General features: G+C 40.8%; 3 protein-coding genes across 3 annotated transcripts; 1 reads left to right on the top strand and 2 right to left on the bottom strand.

Annotated features, from left to right (window-relative positions):
• Nucleotides 1-6,340: 6,340 nt before the first annotated feature.
• On the bottom strand, nucleotides 6,341-13,904 carry wnt7ab (wingless-type MMTV integration site family, member 7Ab). The gene is made up of 4 exons (XM_006796451.3): nucleotides 13,496-13,904; nucleotides 12,674-12,900; nucleotides 9,902-10,173; nucleotides 6,341-8,002 (listed from the first exon to the last, which is right to left on the bottom strand). The coding sequence occupies exons 1-4, from the start codon at nucleotides 13,564-13,566 to the stop codon at nucleotides 7,520-7,522; spliced, it is 1,053 nt and encodes a 350-aa protein (XP_006796514.1). The 5' UTR covers nucleotides 13,567-13,904; the 3' UTR covers nucleotides 6,341-7,519.
• Nucleotides 13,905-14,534: 630 nt separating this feature from the next.
• Nucleotides 14,535-19,112, top strand: fbxw12 (F-box and WD repeat domain containing 12). Its single transcript, XM_006796450.3, has 10 exons — nucleotides 14,535-14,729; nucleotides 14,811-14,848; nucleotides 14,955-15,121; nucleotides 16,222-16,346; nucleotides 16,774-16,980; nucleotides 17,066-17,230; nucleotides 17,397-17,607; nucleotides 18,094-18,275; nucleotides 18,424-18,554; nucleotides 18,708-19,112. Exons 1-10 carry the CDS (start codon nucleotides 14,631-14,633, stop codon nucleotides 18,805-18,807), a joined length of 1,425 nt encoding a protein of 474 aa, XP_006796513.2. The 5' UTR covers nucleotides 14,535-14,630; the 3' UTR covers nucleotides 18,808-19,112.
• On the bottom strand, nucleotides 18,695-23,227 carry ptpdc1b (protein tyrosine phosphatase domain containing 1b). The gene is made up of 10 exons (XM_087834347.1): nucleotides 22,933-23,227; nucleotides 22,495-22,590; nucleotides 21,893-22,058; nucleotides 21,675-21,755; nucleotides 21,439-21,557; nucleotides 21,225-21,362; nucleotides 20,117-21,123; nucleotides 19,704-19,886; nucleotides 19,498-19,608; nucleotides 18,695-19,388 (listed from the first exon to the last, which is right to left on the bottom strand). The coding sequence occupies exons 2-10, from the start codon at nucleotides 22,538-22,540 to the stop codon at nucleotides 19,257-19,259; spliced, it is 1,983 nt and encodes a 660-aa protein (XP_087690473.1). The 5' UTR covers nucleotides 22,541-22,590; nucleotides 22,933-23,227; the 3' UTR covers nucleotides 18,695-19,256.
• Nucleotides 23,228-24,965: the final 1,738 nt, after the last annotated feature.

Genomic DNA, 24,965 nt, shown 5'->3' with positions numbered 1-24,965 from the left:
TTTTTATGCTTCGCAGCACAACTGAGAAACATTTTATTTGCTGTTCGGACCTGTCTGGACCTCACTGTCCCAGTGGCTGATCATAAATTTACAACTAGCAGCATTCAGCTTTACTGCTGCAGCACAGTGGGTTGACATCATATTATCCTATGTAGCCCATGCCACCAGTGAGGACTCTATTGCAGATGCCACTGAGCAACAGGTGGGGTACACACTAGACAGGTTGCCAGCCAATCACTGGGCCAACACAGAAACACAGACAAACACAACTCTCACATTAATTAAGCATCTAACCAACATGCAGGCTGGAGCAGGCACGGAGGGAATATACAAATTCCACACAGAAAGATCCTGGCCAACCAGCAGGTCTGAACTCAGAACCACAGCATTGCAGTGATATCCTTTCATAATCACTTTAATGTTATCAGTGGGACAGTTTTGCTGTGGTTAGCAGCACTGGTCCTGGGCCTTTCTCTCTGGAGTTTGCATGTTCTCTTTTTAGGCCTGCACGTGTTCTCCCACAGTCCAAAGACATGCTTTTTAATGGTGATTGCTGAACTGGTGAATAGTTGTCTGTCCTTAATTGTGATCCTGCAGTAGACTGGCGATCTATGCAGGTTGTACCTGATTTATTTGCTCTATGACATCCCTGTGAATCTCTTTATAAAAAATAGAGCCTTAAGGTTTTGTGTCGTACTGCATAGAATAGCTTTATATCACTAAATTAGACTGTTGAAGCAAAATGAATAAATAAAAAATAAATAAATGTCTAGTGATTATTACATTTAAATTCATCAGCTTACTGCTCCAGTAAGGTCCATAATATGGGAGGGGCTTTGAAGCAGCTGCTAGTTAGTTTGTCATCTAAAAAAGTGGTGTTGTCAGTGTTTACTGCTTGTTTTTGCTGCCCCCAAGTGCCTAATAAAATCTGTTATTGTGGTCCATTTTGGCATTTAGCCATTACTTCATGGCAGTTTTAACTCTTCAGTTTAAAAAGCAAGAAATTTTAAATAATAATAATAAGATATAAATATTATAAATAAAGTAATTTTGACCCTGTATAATAGGTTTTTGTGTTGTTGTTGTACATGTAAACATCATATGACACCAATTAACATTTTTTTCTGTTGAGACTCATCTTGAATTTTCAAAATGATCAAAGAAAACTTGTGCACTTTTCTTTTTCAGCACCTCCTAAGATCAGCCTGCATTTCACATCATTTTTAAATAACAACATTTTTCCAAATGCATCCTGATTCTCAGAGTCTGCTCTGGATCTGGAGAGAAAACATCATCTCAAGCACCATGAAGGACTACGTCCACCGCTTTGTTCAGACGTCTCACTTTGTCACCAGACACCTAGCCTTTTGAAAAGCAGTGATTTATGATGGAACTGATCGCTGCGGCATCTGTGCCAGCTGACAATGCCTTTGTTCCCTCTTCAGGAGTCACAAGTGACATCAGATCATAGTCCAGATCCTGCTTTTATTCTTCCCCTTGTGGCAACTGTAGGAGATTAAAAAAAAAGGAGGAGACTCTACACAGAGCAGTTCTATCTCTGCATATCCTACTAATATCAGTGTCAGTGCATGACAAGGTCATTTCTTTGCCTGCAAAAGAGCAAAAAGTCTAAAGACTTCCTGCCAGGAACCCTTCAGGGTGTCATTGTCTAGCACAGTATCATGAGTCACTGTCCATCAGGCTTTCATTCGGGATTTAACTAGGCCAGGAGGAGACACTCGCAAATGAATGAAGCATCCAAGAAATGCCATTTGTACTGCTTGACCTCAGTACTGCAACAACAACAAGACCTAATATAACATTACAATAACCATAAATCAATGCACTGCAGGTATAAAGCCTCTTTAAAGTCATAAAGGAGGGTGAAAGTGAGATTCACTCCCCTTCGTTGCTCTCTTTATCCCCTGTCCCTTTTGTTCTATTCTTTATCTCATTACCATCACTGAAGCTGACCTCGGAGCATCCATCCCTGCCCTCCAGACAAACCTCTAACCCTGCGCTGAACTGTAGGATCATCCACCACTGTCACTGAGAAACCTCCACAACTCTAGGGTCATTTGGTTCACATTACCCCCGTTTTTCAATGAAAATTTTGGATTTGGACTGTAATCATGAATGTCCCGGCATTGTAATGGAAAATGTGATGAATGAACAAACTGACCTGAGATACCACCTGTCAGACATCAGGCCTTTACCTTGTTTACAGCCAACACTGGCTATTATTTACAGGGAGCCACACAGACATAAAACTCTCATACAAGTGGTTATTACAGTTCATGGCACTGTGTGCACAGTTAACCACATGCTATGGCCAGCTAGGGTCCCGTAGACACAGAGGTGGGACTCGAAAGGTTGGAGCAATGTTGAAAAATACCTTTCAAAGACTTCTCTGGAGCATGCATGTCAATCCAGCGGCAGGTAATGAAATAAAGATAACATGATTGAAAGGGTCTGTGGCACTGACTTCAAAACACTTTTGTCACCAGCATTGAGGGATACATATCAAAAGAAGTACTTTCAGGTATCTCTTTACCTCTTTTGGGTTGAAGGTGAGGGTGTTTCCATTTCTTGGCAAAGCATGAGTGGAGAGAGGGAGAAGATTAATGATATAATAGCTCTGACCACACGGTTTAGTTATTTAAACTGGCAGCATCAGCTCAAATTGTTTCATGGCTTTCTGCAATAATACATTTAGGAACGTGTCTGGACAGGTTGCAATATGCTAGAGGAGAGAATTCATTGCAACTCTCTCTGAACTCAGCCAAGAGAGAGGAGCTTGGAGGCTATGACACCATTGCTAAAGTACACGCAGAATGTTTACGTCCCAGCAGCTTGTTTGCACACCTTTCTTTTCATGTGACAGAAATTTTGAATTGAAATGTCAGGATCTAATTAAATGATTGCCTCGCTCCGTTACAAATTGATTTAAAAGGCGAGGCGAGCACTTTTAAGGAAAAATGTTTCCTCAGATGTGACTACAGGTGAGCTGCACTGTGAAACCAAGAAGAGAGAATTAAATCAAAGTGAGGAGATAGCGTCTTCTCTTTGGAAGGGCAAAGAAAGGCTGTCAGGTGCTACCAGACCGGCTGACTGTCATGACGCTGGATGATGATCCGTGATATTTCCTAAGCGTCTCTGAGTCTTACGGGGTTGTAGTGAGTTTGGTGTTTTTGTTCAAAACAACCCAGGTCAGGATGCTTGAGACGTGGGAGGATTACTGTAAGCTCAGCTCAGGTGATGTCTTCTGTTGGGGGGGGGGGGCAGACATGAGGGTCCTCTATAACCCTGTTCCAAACCACTCCAAAACCAGGGGAAAAGTATCATATGGGGTTCTCAGATCATTTGGAGACACACCATTACACACCTTCAAAGGCAGCTTTTGACATACTCCCTCAAAATTCTTATTACCCTGTGTCTCAGATGCACTTCTGTTCCATGATTAAATATTTCAAAAGCTTTGAAGGGCAGGTTAAGCGGGCTGGTATGTTCATTCATATCATTGTAAATGGGTGTCTCAAAATCCCCCAGGAGAGCTTATCCAGCCTGTATTCTTACCTTAATGCCACCGACAATACCCTGAAGCTATTTGACCACTGTGTTTACTTGTACAATCAGATAGACCATGGGAAGTCAGATAGACCCTGCGAGGGCCAGGATCTCTCTTGTGGGGAGTGGATTGTCGGTTATCTCGAGCTTCCATCTCAGAGTCTCAAACAGAGTTAAGAGAGTGCACGAGTGAGCTCAGCAACCATACAGTATCTCTGGAATCACATAAAGACAACCTTGTGCTCTGCAATTTAGTGTGCAGCGCTCAGGTGCTTGTGCATGTCTCAACCAGAGGAAAAACAAAAGTATGACTGACATAATCATGTGTCAGAAGATTTATGGTCAGAGAGAGCAGAGGGGAGAGAAAAACTGGGAAGTGCATTTTCTTTCCCCACCTCCTCCTCCTCCACCTTCAAATTATTGTCTTTAGTGCCGTCCACTTGTTTGAGTGAAATGTTGGAAACTGTTGAAACAGAATTGACTCTCTGAGCCGCGAGTTAATGAAAGCCTTGATTGAACCGCTCTTTATCTGTGAAATTGAATAATTTCCTTATTCATTGGTGGTATATTTTCGCTAGTCATGCATCTTCTTTGTTTAGTGTGTAACCTGCTACAGACACGAAGACATACAGACAATCTAATCACTTTGTAAGCTGTGGGTTTGGGTTCATTATGCGAATTGGAGCAAAATCCTCAATTCAAGCGCCAGTTTCAACACATTTCTGCATCATCAAACAGATTTAAATTTTAGCCATAAATCTGATCACTGCTGTAGTCAAGCTTGATCTAATGATAAAACATAGAGCAGGATGGGTCTTGCTTAGATATATTTTAAAGGCTCGTTGCTGGCTTTGACGCTAATTGCTGGCTGGAGCTCACTGCCGTGCTGCCCTGATCTATCGGGTCATGGGAGCAGATAGGAAGCTGTGGCAGACCGCCAGCAATAACAAAGGGAGTGAGCCAGACTACTAACCATAAATCTGCAGCTACCACCAATTTCCAGCTCCCGCAGGTGATGGGTGAGCGTGTGTGTTTGTGTGTCTATGTGTGCGTGTTTATAAACAAAACTCCAAAGGGTAACACTACCCCACTTCAGAGCAACATGGATATTACACCTCTGAATATCTTGGCATGGGCCTGGTCCTGTTTATGGAGAAACACGGCTAAGAGTATAATTAGCAATTCAGTGATCCTGCAGGGTGTCTGACTTATCAAAGAAGGTGGTATTTTGTTCTTGTGACTCAACGAGTCTGAAGTGACTGTGGCCTCTGTGTGGTGGGGTTTTGCACCTGACTGGAAAACACTGCAGGTGGATTACCTGGAACAGTAGCTAAACTACACTGTTTGTTTTTAAAAAGGCGTGTTTTGCTGTAAATAATAGCATCAAAGGCTTCACGGTGTAAATCTTCAAAATCCGCATTAGCAGAACCAAAGGGCACCTTGTAACTTTAGAGCGCCACATTCAAAGTATCCACACAAAGCTGGGATTTTTGCCCATGTTCGATCGCTCCAAGTGAAAGTAAATGGGGGACGCGTATAAAAAGGTCTCGGAGACGCAACTGTTTTGCTCCTGAGATAGTGGGATGTGCGTCTTGCACACAAAACCCCTAGTTTAGTTTTAACCAGAGCCTTCTGAGCAGCTGCCTTTTCTTATGCGTGAGTCTTTTGTATCAATATTATGAAAGCTGAAAGCCTTTGTCAGACAGAGACAAGCCCCTGTTATTATCCCTTCACGCCCTTTTCTCTTTATTCTAGGTAGATTATCACTGGCAATGACACATGATATGGCTAATCTACTGTAAATTAAACCTGAATTCTCATGTGTCTCCGTTTTTTTCACAAAGGAGGTAGGGGAAAGAAAAAAAAAGGTTCTTTCACAGAGAACATGCCCATTTGGACAGTCTCTAATTTACAGCGCCGGTGAAAATTTTGTCAGTCAGTCCTTGGAGGGTACTGGGAGCAGGTTTTCCATCAACACCTTCGGGGCCACCTCCTCACTCCACTTAGAGGCCAATGAGAGTGGAATCTGGAACGACTGTGGGCTTTTGCATCGTTAACATTTCCCTGACACGCTGGCCGGCCTCTCTTGGAGACTACCCTGCATTTTCTCTGCAGCGCTGGAGTTGTTGTAGCAACTGGTGGCCCAGAAGTGAATGAAGCAGATGTGCGAGTCATCTATCACCTGACAGCTCCCACTCCCCCGACTGAGCAAGTCATCACTGTGACAGTCCGCCCAAGCAGTCTCATCAATTACCCCTGTACCCTACCATTAGCGGACAAACACTTTTCTTCTGAGGCACATTCAGCTCCTTCCCAGTGTGCGAGATGGGCCCTCAATTGAGCCTGAATAACTTTCCCCTCTCAAAGAACATCTCTGTTTCTGCTAAGCATCGCACACATTGTGCTAGTCCTTGATTTATCGCCATGGTAACTGCGTGATATTAACAAACATATTTATATCTGGATGAAGTAATAGCACTATCAGTTTTTATGAGCAATTAAAGTAATTAGAGCCATAAATGTTCAACGGCTTCACTGCATCACTTTTTATGGCAACAATATGACAGCTAGGCTTCGTTTTCTTTAATTTACAATTACTGATAAATTCACTAAGACATGCTAACTCATTCTGAGACATATCACAACTGTTCAAGTGTGTTTTATCCACATAAAGCTATTTCAGAACATTTCTTTATGGCATAATCGATAAAAAACCGATGTGTGAACAAGAAATAAGGGAACTCGTGTCTTGTAAGTGTTATTCTTTTCCTGTATTCCATCAGTAGTAGTCATGAAATGCAGTAAACACAGACATTTGAACACTTATAAACAGTCTCTATCTCTTACAATATACAACTATGGCAGCGACAACAGGGGCCAACTTACATATATCAGCTTCTTTTTTTCACAGGGGTTTAAAAACAGACGTCGGGGTCAGAATGCGACCTTGAATATGCAAAATATATAAATAAAACATTCATATAAAAATAGGCTTTTACAAAATATACTCTATTAACCAATGCTTACCAAACATGGAAAGTGTGCCTGTGGTTTTTGTTTGTTTGTTTGTTTTTGATCAATGATTCCAGTTAAGCTATATCAGCTTGAAGTGAGGAATGCCGCTGAAGACGGTCAGTACAGCATACAAGTACAGCCTTCTACCTCACGTTTCTAGACTAGCAGCAAACAGAGGGAAGACGAACTCATGAGAAGGTCAAAAGGTCAATTTCAGTAGCCTACAGCATTTTCATCTGGAACAACATTAGTCTACAGCAATACGGATTATTCCAGACAGATTCAATTCCAGTGTCTTAACCATGAACAAGGTTGGATTTCATTTAGTTTTTGTTTTTTTGTGTCCATATCGGACAAAATCAGTAGTTCTTTATAGAATAAATTAATATTAATTACTTTTCATTCTCTAAATACAAGTATGTTAAATATTCCAAATTGCTGCTTAATTTCATCTGTGCACAGGTGGCATTGGAACGACGGCAGTGTGTGCTGCCTGGCATAACGTCCACCATAATTTATCTGCATTGGCAAAGTCCAAGCAGTCAGCATGTCGGTACACGTCCATGTAGCTTAAAGTCTTGACATTTAATTTTAGAGACTCCCTTTGTGGTCACCCAGTCGCATATGTCGGGCTACATTTTTTTCCCCCTTTAACAGTGGTTGTCACAATGCTTTGCCACTACATCCCAACGAGCAGTCCAAGAAGAGGGGTGAAGAGCTTTTGTGCAAAAGAATCATGGTGCCTCATTTTTAGCTTACTGTATATGCAGTACAGTAGTTCCTCATGATGTGTGTAAAGACTGTAAAAGCAGCCTCTTTTTTTCTTGTAAAGGTTGTCCGTTAAAACACAAAAAACAAGACCGCTCACATGCATACATCTCACACACACACACACGCACGCACAGACTCACACACACACACCATCCAATAAATATTCTCATTTGCATGTGTACACCTCTGTCCTCTCGCTGCATGTGTTGCACTTCACATAGCAGCACCACAGGAACTTGCAGTTGCACTGCCAGACCCGGGAGTACTGGTGTGTGTTGTATCCCCGGCCGCAGCACATCAAGTCGCAGCCGCTGATGTGTTGCATCATTGTCTTGTTACACACCCTTCCCTGTGTCCCCAGGCTCCCCGTGACGGGGTCCGCCTCACAGTAGTTAGGAGACTTGTCTATGTACACCAGCTCTGTATCCGTGGGCTTTCGGTAAGAGTACGGCTTCTTGATCTTGAGGAATTTAGGGCGCTTGTTGCGGCTGGCTTTGACTGGTTCCACGTGTACGGCGTGGGCATATTTCTCCTTGAGAATGTAGCCGAGCTCGCGGAACTTGGGAAGTGTAGTCCAGCAGGTTTTGGTTGTGCAGGAGCCCGAGACACCATGACACTTGCATTCCAGTCGCATGTTCTTCTCCAGCACCTAGACACAGAAAAGCAGCTTAGTAAGGTAGTAAACACACTCCAGTGATGACTATTTTACAATCAGTTCCTGTACTATAATGATGACTTCACTGTGTCACCTCTGGAACATGGTCATATTAAAATCAATCAGAATTTGTGTGTGATTAAAATTTAAACTATGCTTGCATATCCTTTCATAAAACTGTTTCAATCCATACTTCAACTTTACATTAAAACAGGCGAAAAACTTGCAGCTTATTAAACAATGTGACTGACAAATACAGTACGGCTAGGGATTAAATACAGCCCCACCACATAACAGTGTGGTACCGTATACACAGAAGCCAAAATAATGTATCAGATTTCAGGCTCTGTGTGTGTAGTTACCACACACACCACACAAATGTCAAGAGTGACTCTACAAGGCGCCGAGTGACTGGGATTACGGCTAAAGCCTCAACTGATGACAATAAGAAGTGCCATTGACTAAACTACAGTTTTCTTTAGCAACAAGGTCAATTGCGGTTTCCGTTTTTTTCTGAAATGCTAGGTGTTTGGTATGCGATACGGTCTCCTAAAGCCATTCGTGAGAAATTTACGTGTCTGTGTTCTTGACAAGTAAACTGTAAGGAGTAAAAACCCAAATACAGATGTGTGAACAAGGACCAAAAAGAACAAGTTTTCCCTGAGCAAACCACTTCATAAAAACCTTGGCTTCACTCCCTAATCCATCACTTGTCCTGTGACCAACACTTGTGACAGCCATTGTGTGGACGTCTTCGACCAGGGAGCTGTGAACGCTGCTCCTGCTCAGTGTCACTGCTTTTGATTAGCATAAGTAAAGGAAAACAGAGAGTCTATTTATTTGCAGAAAGAATAGGAAATAAGTGAGACGGCTCAAAGTTTGAATCCACGAGTAGTCCTTTTCGTTGGGAGGCAGTTTAGCTGTCCAGAAAAGCCAATCTGAATTCACCGCCCTGAAATGGGTGCAGAAAATTATCTGCTTGGTACTATTGTGTTAGGAGGCTTTTCAGCCTCTGTGTTCAATGTGTCGGTTGTGGGAATCAGGCTCTTTTGGCAGAGTCAGAGAGGGAGAGAGGATATGGGTTAACTTGGGCAAAGCCTTAGCTGTTGGACACATTATTCCACTCAGTTTCCAACTTCTAGACCTACTGGAGTCTCTTTGTCATTCTGCAGCGTTATGCAACCATCCACACAAAAACACAGGCACAGAAAAAAGATTCAAATCAACATCTAATTAAAACTAACTCTAACAAAAACTGTCTAAAATCTAGTTTTCAATATAATATTGTTGGCTTCTATTATGTTTTCATGTTGTGATCATTTATGTTTTGCTTCATTTGTTTGCTTGGGGTTGTTTTTCCATTTTATTGTGAATAAAAATAAAATAAACTCTGAGAATTGACGTAAGCAGTGAATTTAACCTGTGCATTAGAAAGTACACCTCCATAGAGGCAAATATTACCCAATGAAAAGCAGCCCCAATCGCTAACTGTAAACAGCCCCGAGCTGCATGTGCATGCACATTGCACCTGATGTGGGTTTGTGCGAACAGAGAAATTGTGGGTGGGGATTGTCATAAAGGTAACTGTATACTGTCCCAGTGGTGCAAAACATGAGGGGGACTGGGCTAATGCCTTTTTGTACCATGTCAATCTGTTTTCAGTTCAGAGATCTGGGCTGTAATCAAACCCTGCCACTTAGACAGCTAAAAGCAATCTTTTATTCCACTCCTTGTTTAAGCTTGGTCCCACTGCTCAGTGCTTTGGCTCACTCCTATCAAAGCATTACCAGCTTTAGACTACTTAAGATCAATTCACCATTATATTTAAGTGTGGAAAAAAGGACGTGGAGATCGGAGCAGGACTTTTTCAAAGTCCTCTTGCTAATTACCTACCTTGCGTCCCACCTCGTTATTATGGAGGTTCATGAGTGTCCTTGCATTCTGTTTGACCTCCCGTGCGTCAATAAATACTTTGGAGAAGCCTAAGCCGTAGCTGATATCTGCTGAGCAGCCTCCCCACTTCCATCCTTGGTCTTTACTGTAGAAACCCTGCTTCTCCTTGTCACAGCTACAGTCGCTCAGGTTACCCTGTGTACAGGCGGCTGTGATTGCATGGGCCACCCCTGCTGCGATGATGGCGTAGGTGAATGCAGCCTCTCTACTGCCTAGGGGAGCGGGGGAAAAAAAGTGATGAATAATATGATAATGATGTGTAATAATAAAATGTAGGCATACATTTAGATTTAATTAAGAGGGGAAGATTATAGTGTTTCTCCTTTACTATAAAAGGAATACCACAGAATGTAAGAGGTTGTTTAAATAGGAAAAAGAGGTAAATTATTAACAATATGTGTGCTTACATTACAGTCTTACTGACATATCGCTCAAGGGCTGCGGTGTTTCGAAACCTGACCCGGAAACTGTCGTGCCTGTGAACCAAAATGTCTGCAGGCCGTACTGTCAACAAAGCCGTATGAATAAGAGAGTTGTCGGCAAGGAAGGGCTATTGATCCACTTAGAAGTTGTCACATTCTGTGTAAACTCATAAGGCAGTCACATCAGAATCTTCATTCTGCCGTTATCTAGTTCCAGGCCCAGCTGACAAATCATTTACACACGCGGAAATATCGACAAATAACTAAAGGTTAATCTGAAACGGCTCAGACAGGAGTCAAAAGACAGAACCTGAATGAAAGCTCTCAAGTCGAACGAGCCGAGAGACAGTCTAATATCGCTTTTAAATGTCTTATTTGAAACCTCAAGTGTAATGTAAACAAAGCAATTCAATGTTGAAATGTTCCCAATATGTATGTTAGCATTCTCAAACAAAATCAGCAAGTATGATGTTTTAGTTTCAGATCTATGATTCATTATAATGCAAACAGGAAACCCCTAAGTGTATCATCCATCATATCTATGTGTAAATAAACTCTTCTTGTTACTATTTGCTCATAACAAACATCATACCTTCTTTATGCTTCCTCCAGCCACCAAGTTCACTACGTAAAGCTGCCGTGTTTTTGATAAACAACTTGGATGTGAGCCCTTGCCATTGAAAAAAAAAACTCATATTGAGGCATCAATTATTTGGACGTTTTTATAGACTTGATGGGCTCAGAGCCAAAAAAAGGTGTGTCGGGGTAGTCAGTTCTGGGTGCACCGTTGTTAATTTTTCCCCTCCACTTCTGAGTGCACGGGTTTACCACAAGAGATGGTATGAATACTTCATAACCTTGTAATGACAGAAGGAAGATCTTTAAAAGAAAGTAGAAAAAAAATCAAAAGCCTGTACGTGTTGAACTAGGAGTGCCAGTTTACTCACACTTCAGCCTCTCACTATGCAGTCTCTTTGTATGTTCCTCATCTCAGACTAGTGCAACTACAAAGTTCAAGTGCAAACATAGCCGAGGTCTAAACTGTCTCAAATCTAGTGCACGTTGCGTCAACATTGTGTCAGTCACCCTGCTCATTCATTTCCAATTGTTGCTTCCAGAACAATAGCAAGCTACACAGCTCCACTCAGCCCGGGGATCAACAATGGTTTTCACTTACAACCATTCATCTTCTAAGCTAAATCTGATCAGTGAAACCAATCTATTTGGTACGGCTGTCCAAGCAATAGAGTTAAACTCCTCTTTTGGACACACAGACCAAAACTCTGGATTGGCTAAAAGCGCTCATTCAAAAGGGGACAGACTGTCAAGTGCATTGTTTTCATTTTAGAAGCATGAAGAGATAAACTTTTCTTTCCAAAGCAGCAGCCTCCAACAGCTGGCCCAAGCTACTAACCATTGTACATAGGGCTATTTGTGATATATAATTTTTATTATCTTTAGCTGGGGATGGAACAAAAACATATTTCACATCTTTTAATGCTAGGTAAAAAGTTTGACAAAGCCACCTCTGTTGTTCTAAGCCTTCCACTACCTGTAGCCATAAAGGCATCATAAGATAAAATGCCTTTAGTCTTGAGCAAACACTTTCCTTTCCACTATCTAATAATCTTTAATCCATTTTAGCAAACAAGGCACAAAACTTCAAAGATAATTGAGCATCCCCTGAAGGGAGTTCATCCCTCTTTACAGGAAACTTTATTCCAGCTGCAGGAACTTGATTTGGATTTATTTGTTTCTCTAATTTAGTACTTTCATGTCTTGCTTTCCTCTTGGCTATTCCTCACTGTAACTTATACCCGTGGTAAGACCGACATCCTTACAGTGAGAGCCACCCATCACTAGAAGGATAAAGACCAGTGGAAATGTGCCTCTAGAGACTCTAGGGGCTGAAAAGAAAAGCTGCCAACAGTGGCAAGAGTTTTGTTACCATGCTGGACTCAGATACCTCGGAGAGCCCTACTCATTGAAACGTGGGGCTCAAGACTAACCCAGATGTGAATGACTCCTGATAGTATAAATCCAGCAATGTATTAATGAAAAACAGATGATTTTTCATATTTATGATGTGCAGGTGCTTGACTGGTGACAGTAAACACGCATAAATATGTGATGCATGTTAATTTTTGGAGGTAAATCATAAAAAGAGCCAAATGCAAAGGCTGTTTTACGCACAATGCGCAAAGGTGGTTAATACACTGTGTTTGCTGCTGGGAGGAAAACTAAAGTTTCAGAGAGAAGGCTAAGCAAACGTTAACAGACAGCAACATACCCACTTTCAACTCTTTTCCGAAGACAGTCCTTTCTCCAAGCGCAGAGCAGTTCCAGCGCCCGTTTTTGAACTGAAACTGACACTCGTTGATGCCCATTTGGGCTCCCTCTCCGATGACGATAATGGCATCGGGGCGACTCTGGCAGATAATCCGTTGTCTTGGGGCCAAACCGGGGATCTTGTTACAGATTATACTCGCACCTAGGGCCACCACCGATGAGAAACCACTGTAAACGGAAGATGGATATGACTGAGAAAGCAGCCATCAGCTTCTTAGCTTTGTTAGCTTAATTTTATTTTACATAACAGTCTAAATTCAGATGCAGCCCGAGTTCCTGTTTGGTGTTATAAATCGGTGTAATACTCCAAGCATTTAACACGTCCGTGTGGATTAAATATGCTTTTACTATGTAATTCCAAATCAAGAGGAGATGCAATCAACATAATTGTTTGTTTTTCTTTACAATAGATTCTATCATATGTGTGAGCTCAGGTGCACCGCGAGAGTATTTCTGAAACTTACCTACAGTACAGTTTCATATCATTTGAAGTATTATGAATGTATGCGTTTTATGATCATTAAGGTATAACAAAGGAAGCGTGATTCACTTATAAGAGCAACTGCCATGTAAGTCCACGCTCCTCGCTGGTTTTATTTATTCAACTGCGTACTTCTACCTGCTTTTGAGGAAATACGGGGCTCAGGAGTGGTTTCTGAAGGACCGACAGCACTTAAAGGTCCGCCAGTCCTCAGCTTTTAAAGTCTTTTGTGTTGTGACTGACTTACGGCAACTGATGAGAACTCAAATGAACGCTGCTCACCCGATTTTCAAGTAAACAATTCCCAGGCAAAGTAAAACTCTTAAAATCCAGCGTCGTGTTCTCCGACTCATTTCGGCCCAGCTCTCAGTTTCATGCAACGATTCGTGGAGCTGATTAATCACTCGGTTCCCGTACGCTCCGGTCGATCACGACTCAGGTAACTCCAGAGGAAGTCCAAAGTGACGAAAAGCATAAAAAAAAGAGCAGCAGATGTTTCGGTACTTTTATAAATCACCGACTAGGGTATCATCCAAAAATCCCATTACGTGGCCCCTATCGCCGGGCCCTCTTGTCATTGCGAGGGTGTCACAGGTAACTCTTGGGGTGAGCAAGTGCGATTATCTCTGTCTCACAGTTCCTCTGCTACCCGCAGGTCTTGGATATTTATCTGCTTCATCTATCTGGGGCGTGTTCATAGGAGCCATGGGGCCCTGCTGAAGAATCCCGCCAGGGCTGAATCTCAACAGAAACACTCACACACACACGCTTCCAAGCCTGCACACTCCTCTCGTCTTCATTCACCTTGGCTGATTAGGATTCTTATTAATTTGGGGGGGCATATTAATAACTCAACGCGTTAACTAATTTAAAAGCCTTCTTTTATTTTGCCCAGGTTAACATTTTTGGATCACTGCATTTAACTATGTTTATGTCCCACTTTCCAAAAAGAAGAGTAGCAAAGTAAAAAGAAGAATATTTAAAACGATCCTGATTAAAGCTAAGATCAGATTTTTAAAACCGATTAGAGAATCAGATTGAAGAGTAGCCCACTCTCTCAACTCTTTTTGACAACCCCGGTTAAATTACGCCTTTATTGAATTTTGTATGTGGATTTGGTTTTTTTTTAACCCAAAAGTAGAATTCGCCGGTCTCTTGTCCACGCACAATGCGTCTGGTGCGCGCAACCTGTTGTGCGTCTCCGTCCCAGACTCTGTGGATCGCCTGTCTTTGATGATGGCGACATCTGGTGGTGCAGCGAGGACACTGCGGGTTAAAGCGAACTCTCCCTCCTTGTCCCTGGATTCCTTCCGTAGTTTACCCGTTTGCTGTCGCACTTTCTCTTTAACTTACTGAGGAGAAAAAATTAAAGATAGTCTCTGCGGGAATATCTGTTTAACGCCGTATCGATGCCAGCATGGACTCATGTGAACCGCAGCTGATCGATGACTGCCTGATTCAAATTTTTACATTTCTTACCCAGGAAGATTTAATTAATGTTTCAAGTGTGTGTAAGGTAAGGAGTGTCCACCATGCGGAAGTAGCGCCAAAATAACAAAAATTGTGACTTGTGTCTGATTGCAAATCTGTATTTCAGGATTGGCATGAAGCTGCAGAGACTCCTTGGTTATGGAGGTGATTTGTTTGCCAGATTTATAACATAAAGCGTGATATTAAAAGTCGATGGGCGTGGAAATCGTGATAACGCGCATGTAAACATTGGACTGTGTGCTCTCCTCAGGAGGATGTGTCTGCAGCGCTGGGGTTTCTGTAACCTCGCAGTCTTGGGGAGTGAACAGGCGAATCACTCCTGGAAGAGATACTTCCTGCGACGATCCCACTTGGAGAAGAACATGACGAAAGGTCGCACAGGAGGCTATACCTGCAAAAGCCTCAGGGGGCACACAGGTGTGTCAATGGAGTCTCCTTTACATCATTGTTAGTATAGTTAACTAGAACTAAACTAAAAGAAGGAGGGGAAAATATTTTAGCTAACAAAAAAAAAAATTAAAAAAAAGAAAGAAAGTGGAGTAAATTAATAAATAACAGGAATCAACTTTAAACACTTAAAAATGAAATTAAGCTAAAAAGAAAATAAATAAAAGTAAAATAATCTTGTATTAATCTTGACTGCTGAGGAAAATGTCCGTGCCTTTTACACGCTCAATGCAATAAAAATAGAAACAAACTCTGAGTATAGTGACAGCCAGGATTGTCAGTCACTTCAAACTTACCAATCTCAGCCTGGAAAGGATCAAACTCTTACAGTTGGAGTAAAACTATAAAGATTATACAGTGCAGCATCTCATATATGAGAACCCTGATGTAAAAGGGAGAAAGTGTCATTAATGGATTAGGTAAGAAGTAATTACAGATAATCCAGTAACCACCACAGCTGGAAAAGCTCCCTTGTAGCGCTCAGTCCTGCATCAGAACAGCGAGCCCTCGGATGATGCTGAGGATTTTCCTCTCAGACACCTCCACCACAGGCTCAAGTTCCACCCCCAGAAGATGACCAGCCTTCCTGGTCATCTGGATCAGTTTGCTGGCACAGCTGCTTTCACCCCGCTGCCCCGGCATACTGCTGCATTAAAAAAAAGTAAACGTAACAACATACTTGCCACCATGGAGTGACAGAATATACACAACTCTGCAGATTGTGAGAATGTTATTAAAATATACAGTTTATAATTATCTTTATTTGTCAACAAAATAGGCACAAAGAAGTCGACAGTTAATCACACATTTGTGACGTAAAACCCATTATGAGCTTATTAAATCTACCCCTAAAGACAAAAATACTCAAACTTTGTTTATTTAAAAAATATTAAACTGCGAAACTCAAATTAGCAACCGATCTCTAGAAACTAACTTCACTCAAACTAAAAATAAAACCAAAAATAAAATAAGTTAAAAAAAATAGCAAAACAAAAATGTGACAATTCAGGCTTGCATGCTGTTCTTTATGTCTATTTTCTTTGTTTGTGCTCTGTTTTCCTTTCCATCAGGCCGGGTTGTGGGGTTTGTTTACCTAAAGGCAAATTCAAGCCAGCTTCCAGATTTCTGGAGCCACAACGCCACAGTCTGCAGTGCTTCTTCTGATGGGACGGTCCGAGCATGGAACATCCAAAACGTCAGTGCTAGAAGTATCTGCACCATTGCAAAGTAGTGTCTTATTTTTATCTGCTTAACATAAATTGTGCATTCAGCTAGATTAATATTTCATTTGCTTTAAACTTCTGACTTAAATTGAATTTGTGACAGGAAACATATCAAATCTGAACATTATGTGTCAAATCCTGGTCTTTTCTGTCCGTACTGAAGCTTGGAGGATACATTTCTAATAAGTCATGAGGTTTTTTTGTTTGTTTTTTAGATCTTCAGTGCCACAAAGTTAACGCAGAAATACTACACGTGCTGTACTGTTCTGTAACAGTATATATCTTTATTGCTGAGCCAAAATCTCTCAGACGGTTCTCCTGTATTGTTTGAAAGTCTTCTGGGATAAATGTTTGTCACTTAGGCAGTAACACACAGTAGCACCCTTTTTTTTTTCTCAGGGTGAGCCCCTGTGGTGTAGTCCTGTACAGAGTCCTCTGATGAAGATTTTAAGTGATGAACAGCATGAAGTTGTGATCACAGCAGATTCTCAGGGCCTGATTAAGACCTGGCAAGGCCAATCTGGCCAGGAGTTGGCCTCCTTTTCTACTTCCTCATCACACTGTACACTGCTACAGTACAACATAGACGATGACTGGTTTCTAACCGTAAGTAACCACAGCATTTCTAAGTTTCTTATTAGAAAATGAAATACAATCATTTTAAAGTAAGATTTATTATATTGCCTTCCAGGTTGGAACTGGTCAGGGATCTGTGTGTACACTAGCAGGTCCTTCGTTGACTAAAAAGTCCAGCATTATAGTGTATGACACCTTTAGTGTCAACATACTCCTAGCTTCACCTGACAAGAAATGGATCACAGCTGGAACTACGGAGAATAATGATTTTTTTCCAAAGGTATTCATTTATATTGTCTTCAGCGGCTCTGCTGTACGCTGATTCTTTTACTACATTACCTCTGTATAAGTGACTCATGTAGAAAATATATGTTGCACAGTTGGAGTAGTCAAAAGCATTTATAGATATAGAGTTCTGCATTTTGTGTTTTTTTTTTTTATGCCAGGTGTTTTACACTGAGAGTTTGACCTCTCCGTCTGAGGATGAAGAGCCCCTTTGCCAGTCTGTGCCAGTCATTGGGTGCCGGGCTGCTGTCTTCATACCCACCCAGCCTGCCAGACTGGCTGTCCTTCACCACAATGACCTCGAACACAAAAATGACATAACCATCTTTGATATCATCGTGAAAAAGACTAAGTACAAGTCCGAGATCATAGGTGAGGACTCAGATATGTGCACACTAACTAGTAAAAGTCAGACTTTAAAAGACAAAAAGGAAAACTCTTTACAGCCACTGCTGGTACTTGAACATATGCAGTTTGATGTACTTGTTGTTTTGAGTTTTGCTTACTTCCTCGAATAATAAAAATTCCATGATTTCAACACATATATAAGATAAGTAGATTTGAATAAAGTGTTAAAGCAAACTGTGTATCTATGTTTGTTTCTGAACACAATATTGGTGAGTGATGTTTCAGGGACAAAAAAGCCCGACATGCCAAGTACAGCACTCACTACAACTTTGAAATACTAGAAAGCAGCGCACCCACAGATCTGTTTTAAAGGCGGTTTTTCAACTGGAAAAAATGATGTACCAGTCTTGTTGCTGTAATTTTAGATCCACATGTTAAGCCTAGACTTTCTTATATTTTCTTAAATATTTGCCTTGTACAAGTGTAATCTGAGTCTCCTTTACATTTTAGTCCAGCAGGTCGAGTCTTTCCCCTTGACACTGAATGCCTCGTCCTCAAACATCCTCCTAGCAGCCAAGGATAGCAACTGCATAGTGTTGGCAGCTGGTGAACAGCTATGGGTTTACTCACTGAAAGGAGTCATGCTTGCTAGCTTTAAAGAACATACTCTGCCAATCTCTTCCATATGCGTGGTAGGCTGTTTCCTCATTTGGAATTCAGAGACATTCCCATTAGCTGCTGAAATTCTTGATTTAATGCCATACATAATACCATTTTTGTGAAAAGTTCACCATTTTTAGTGCCTGTAAATGATCGGTTTATGTTGTTTTCATGTTGCAGGACAGTTTTCGTGTTGTAACAGCATCCAAGGACCTTTCCTTACGAGTGCTAACCTGGAAAAATGACAGAGACTATGGGTTGACACTGGAGAGCCGATACCACTTACTGGGAGGCTCTCACACAATGTCCAGGTACTGTAAGCTGTGGTCTTTTAGTATCCCTACTGTATCAACACTATCCATGCCATGTTATCATCAATAATTGCAGATAATTACTGAAAACAAGCATGTCTTTGACATTATGACCTGAGTATCACATAATATTTACACCATACTCTGTTCCAGAGGGTTTACTCACGTCGCCTGTGACTACTCCAGCATTGTGGCATCGGTTGAAGGGAATGATGGAAAAGATGTCCTAAAAGCTTATTCCTTCAATGCCTGAGCATCACAAGCTCACAAAAGTGCCTGCATTTAGTTTGCACCACTCACTAGAGGGATCAACATTTCTTTTTTTGTTATATGCATTTTCTTTGGTAGCACTATGCTTATAATATAAATGAAAGTAATACAGTTAAGGATTCCTGTGGTAATTATGAGAAAGGCATCAGTAGTATTGTGTTGTGAGAAGTCTGTATAAATGTAAGATTTGTGTTTGAGCGCTACGCTTTTAGAGCTGAGGTATGTGTTGAATGTGACCAGGCTTACGGCCCAGCATACTTAAAGAATAAAGTATTCTCGTCAGCTGTTTTTCAGTATGTTATTTGGAATCTACTGAGGCAGGTTAACATATAAATGTTTATATTACACATTAAACAACTTTGACACAAGGCACAAAAGCATCCTTGTCTTTCCACAGTGTCAATGCACCAAACATAGATTAGTGGCTATATATTATGTTACAGGGAAGGGAGACGTGGGCGTCGCATCTGGTTCTAGTGCAGATCTCATGTCCTCAAGAATACACCTTAAGACTCTGATCATGGACTCGTACACTTTGCTGCTGTCCTCTGAATTAATATCCACCTGTTAAAACACAAACGTGATTCTTGAGTTGTTAGAACAAACTAGAAGCCGTACATGAACTGAATTATTCAATAGATCACAAGTGATTCAGTGTGTTGGTTTTTGTTACCCAGGTGAAAGCCTTGATAGTACGATTCAGGAATGTATTTTCAATCTCCTCTGGTATTTTCAGCATGTGAGCCATGCAATCTAATATGCATGTTAATGTTTCTTTAGGGGCCTAAGAGAAGATGACAAAGAGGATTACACTAAGCATTTTGGAGCAATTTAATGTGATACTGCTTTTGTATTAAATCTTAAACTGCACACACTGACCTGATCGAGTGTGTTTAGGATCGTTTGAGCATCCGTCTTGTCGGGGTTCAGGGCTTTGGCATCCTGAATAGAGATGACTGGCTCTTTAAGCTGCTCTAGCCACGCCCACATGAGTCCAGTGAGGATGAAGGGATCTCGCTCCATGCACAGCCTTTCCCATGCACCTCCTTGATTTAGCTCTGCCTGCATACGTGAATAAACGTGTCTCTGTATTAATCCATATCAATATTGAGTGGGTTTCTGTTATTCTGTTATTATTATTACTATACACAGGAAAAAACTAGACATGGCAAAAACAAAAATGCTTTGGGAGTGGCTTTGAACTGCATACAGACAAAGCATTGTGGAACTAAGCTACATGCATGCTTTCTTTTTCTGCTAACACCACTACAATACTAATGTGAGTTAAATACCTGCCAAGTCAAAACTTTGCTGTTGTGTTCCTCATGCCCATCGACAAAAAGGTCCACTGCCAGAGCTTGTGCCACAAGCAATCTCCTGGAATCCAGGGACAATTCTGACTGCAGGGTGATAAATGGCACCTCTGATTGTTCCTCTTCTTTACCTTGAGATTTCACCCCATTCATTCCCAGCTCTTCCCTCTGCTCAGCCTTCCATCTGGACAATATGCTACCCTTTTTGGTAGGTTCATTGTTTCCTACTGACTCGCTACGTTGGATTGTTTTCCTCTTCACTTTCTTCAGCAGAATGGGTCCATCTTTCTGGTTTTCCTCATTCTTAACGCACCAAAGTGAGCCTGTTGAGTTGTGGGAGGTATCGGATGTGTTGCTACTACAACCATGAGACTGGGAAGCGGGGAACTCAGATAGGCAAATGAACATTTCAATATTGTTCTGTGACAGGGAGGTCAGAGGATGCGTGAGAAGGTTCAGCTCTGACCCCAACCGTCTCAAGTCGGACTCACTGTAGCTCAGACTTTTACGATGGTAGAAGATGGGGGGCTCGTTAAAATGTCTTGGTAAAGTGGGTGAACCTGGTAAGCGGGGTGCCTTTATATCAATATCCATCTTCTCGATAATGCTGAGACACATTTCAATGTCATGAATATCAGGAGCCTCAAGAATATCTTCCTCAATCACCTGTCGATTCTCTACAATGTCCAGCAGCAGCCTAGACACTAACTTAACAATCTTTGGCAGGTGCCTCAACTCCTTCCTCTCATAGCCATGCAGCATATGTCTCTGACGGTTCAGGTACTGGGACAGAGTAACTGGATTGGATCGAGGCTCAGCACAGGAAAACACACTCCTTAAGGGGTTAAGGAATTGAACAAACTGTCTGACGCAACGCAGCTGACCTCGGGTTTGGATGGAATTAGGGCGTTTGGCACGTACATATAAAATAGCCTGGTTGGCTGTCATTCTAGTAGCATAGGCCAAAAAACACGCTATCAGAACACCTGGAGGGTCAGAAAAGACATTTTGTTACCTCTGTGTAGTGTGCAGATGAAAGATTTTACCATTTCATACAGATTTTATTGGAAACTACACGCAAAGCTACCTGTTCTGCCGAGACCAGCGTGACAGTGGATTGCTATTTTTCCCTCTTGCAGTGCAAAGGCCATGACCTTCACCATGTCCAGCACAGTGCTGAGGCTGGCCACGCCATAGTCACTCCAACCAAAATTATAGAAATAAACTGAAATTGCAAAATGTTTTTGGTTAAATTTACTGAACTCTACACAGCTGAATCAGGAATTTCATAAAGCACTTACTCTTATTTTCCATGAAGACCTCAGGGAGGTATGAAAACCCACTCTGTAGCTCCAGTGGATTGCCACAGCTAGCATGTTCACCAGGGATCTGCAAGTTGATCACTGTTTTAATACCATTCCTTCACATACACACAAACAGAGAGAGAGAGAGAGAGAGAGAACACTTCATTAGTCTTATTTCATCTGAGCATTCTCAGATAGACGTTGAAAACTGCTGACCACAAAGTTCCGTATACCTTCTGAACTGATCAATAATGTTATACTTCTCAATGATTTCTGTTGAAGGTCTGGACATGGCAAGAAGGTGATCAGTAACCCTACAACAACAGTGGAGTGTATGTTACATAGCAGCCACCTTTCTCAGTTTACCTTCAAAGAGACATTAAAATTGAAAACATCAAACTCAAACAGAGAATTCTGGTAAATTAACTACTGAAGCACAAAGATTGCCTACCAGGATGAGTAGAGGCCCCTAATGGCCTGTTGGTCATCACTCCAATAACTTGGATTGTCATACTTGCAGGCTTGACCTCCACAGCCGATCGAGCACTGCATATGCCCAGGGACAACATAACGTATGGCTTCTCCTACCATTGTGTACTTTGATCTGGGGGCTCTGACTGCAGTTATTATAGAAAAATAAAAGGGAAAATAATTAAAAAAAAAATAATATCACACATTCATTTCTTTTAAGCTTCCTTTGCTTAAATCTGTTCTCTAAATGTAAATCAGAGTTATTTGATTAGAGATTTGATTAGCGATAGTGTCAAAGTCCTTTAAGAAGTCTCAAATACACAACTGTTGCATAGCACAGAGACTGTAAAATGTAGGTTGTACTGTAACACCTAAATAGTTAAGATCATCAGTGCTCACTTATAAGTGTTTAATCCTTGTTTGGCATTGCAAGTTATCAGCGCGTTGCAGTAAAAATAGCTACTGTTCTGGCATGGCTTTAATGTGGCTTTATTGGTGAAGTAAAAATACAACTGTAGCTCATCAGTTAATAACATTTTAGTTATTAAACTGAAGGGTTTGCAGCATTTGTACTATACTTACTGTATTCCATCAGAAATCCACCTCTTGTCTTTGCATGGGATGCCATATGAACAGTCACTTAGGCTGACGGTCATAGCAGAGCCTTGATTATGGATTCTAGAAAAATGTATCTCATAAATAACTGGATGTCAGAACTCATAATCATGTATGACTGATACTGAGAGAACAAATATATTTTTAGATATAACTGTTTTCAGTAACAATCAAAGATCAACATCATAAGTCACTTGCAGTCAAATGTAAAGCATATTAAACAATTTCAAAGGATTTACCATCAGCCATTGTTAGCTTTTTCCCCCCTTTTACCTCATCATATTACAGAATTTATTCTTACTCCTTAAAACCAGCATGCAGAAGAACCAAATGTCAAGCAGCTTCAATAAATCGAACAATGAAAACTAAGTAAATAAAAAGAAAAATATTAAATCAGTTATTTACCTTCAGCAGTTGACTCACGAATATTCACAGCTGCTAGTGCCACCATTTCTGACATCGACCTCAACGGCTCTGACTGGCATCTTTCCATCCCCGGCTCTGCGTAAAGTCAATCCCGTGGCCTTACTTTATTTGATTCGTCGCAGATTATCTCCTGTGGAGGCAATACAAGTTCCCCTCGATCCTGTGTGCTCCTTTGTGAGAATCTATCTATCCCACCAGACCGGGAATAAATAAAAAATAAAAAATGTGATATGTTTTGAAAAGAAGCAGAGATTGTGTCCCAACTAGTTACGTGTACAAGATCCTTAGTCTGAATGTAAGGATATTCTTGACTCCTCCCAGATTAGACTACTAATCTTATCAGGAACGGGTATAAAAGAGAGCCTCTACTCCTCAACAGAGCACTAGCCACATTTGCATTGCCTTCTAATGATCTAATACAAATTTTGCTTTTTAGTACACGCATAATATTCTCCTAACACCTGACCAAACTGGATTGCACTATGTAGACTATGCATTTTATTAACTATAAGAACATTTTTAGATGTGAACAGACATAAAGAGATTTCTAATATCGGTACACTTAAGCTTCCAAACTCTGCTGTGACAAATAGTAGGACCTTAGTGGCATAGAAAGTTGGTAAAATCTTATTGGCTTATCTTGCTAAAGCTGGTTAGCTTCAGGTTAGAGAGGAGAGATCAGTTTATTGTGTGGAGCTTTTCAAGAGACTGCACAGGCAACAATCTCAATTTAATGTAAAATGCTGCTGTTCATATCACAGTCAAATGTGACTAAAACATTATTGACTTGACTAAAATTGTTTATTGTGTGAAGTGGGTTTTTAAAATTTTCACCATATATTAATGTAGGTAGAGCAATGCACCACTGGCATTCAAATGGCTGCATCAGTGTGCATATAAACACTCTATTTTCACAAGGTTTTATATTACTTTTTACTATTTTCTTTGTGTTTATGTGAGTAAATAAACAATACGAGTAATGAGTAATATTTTAAATAACATCTAAAAATGCATTTTTAAATTTTCTGTTACTTTAATACACCAAATCCACCTGTGCCGTCTTGAGCATGTGACAGTGGAAAAAGGAGAAAGGTGTTTCAAATTCATAACATCAAATGTCAATAAGGCGAAATCCAGGTGAGTTTGATTATCGATGCATAATCCCAGTAGTCAAGTGTAAAGAAAAATATTAGAAGCTGTCACATAAATGTATTGAACTTTTCACCTCCAGGAGTAAAATATTATCATAGTCAGGTTGCTTTTTTGTTTTTTTAAATCCAGCAATGATACTGTTCCAACTTAATGAAATCACTGTTTCTTGTCACAAGTGACAAAACAAGTGACTGCACGACACAAGACATGTCTTGTGATCCCTTCAAACAAGCATGTGATGCTTAGATTTAATCTACACACTCTTATCTCCAACCATAAACATAACAGGTCCTTTTCAGTCAATTCTGAAAAAGCTAATTTAACAGAGTGCACTTCAGTCAGAAACCAGCTCTGCCACAAGCATTAAAGACTGGATTTACAATAAGCTTACAAATCTGGTCTATAGGTGAAGAAGAATACTGGGGATGGAAGAAACAGTCACAGTATAAATGAAATAACTTACCATAAAATCCTCCATTACATGCAATTTTCTTGTATTCACATAGTTTTTTGAGAAAACATAGATAATGTATTTATGTACAGTGCCTCTGTGTATTTAAGGTGATAATTAACATTAATACATTCACATAAAGAGACGTTATTATGCTTTTCCTTATTTTCCATCATATATACAATCATGTGGGGAAAAAAAGTTGTTGCAGAACTCTATGCAGTCCTGTGAAAAACTAAGACTACTGCACAATTAAATAACTTGTGGGTCACCTTCAGCAGCAATAACTTCAACTAAACATTTTATACATGACCTTATCACCTTATCACCATATCATCTCACATCTTTGCAGAGGAATTATGACCTACTCTTCTTAATAACATTGCTTTGGTTCATGGAGGTGCATGTA

This window comes from Neolamprologus brichardi, chromosome 20 (assembly GCF_056152115.1).
Source record: "Neolamprologus brichardi isolate AB-2024 chromosome 20, ASM5615211v1, whole genome shotgun sequence".
NCBI classification, from domain to species: Eukaryota; Metazoa; Chordata; class Actinopteri; order Cichliformes; family Cichlidae; genus Neolamprologus; species Neolamprologus brichardi.
The sequence above is the reverse complement of the archived record's forward strand: the minus strand, read 5'-3'. Positions and strand labels throughout refer to the sequence as shown.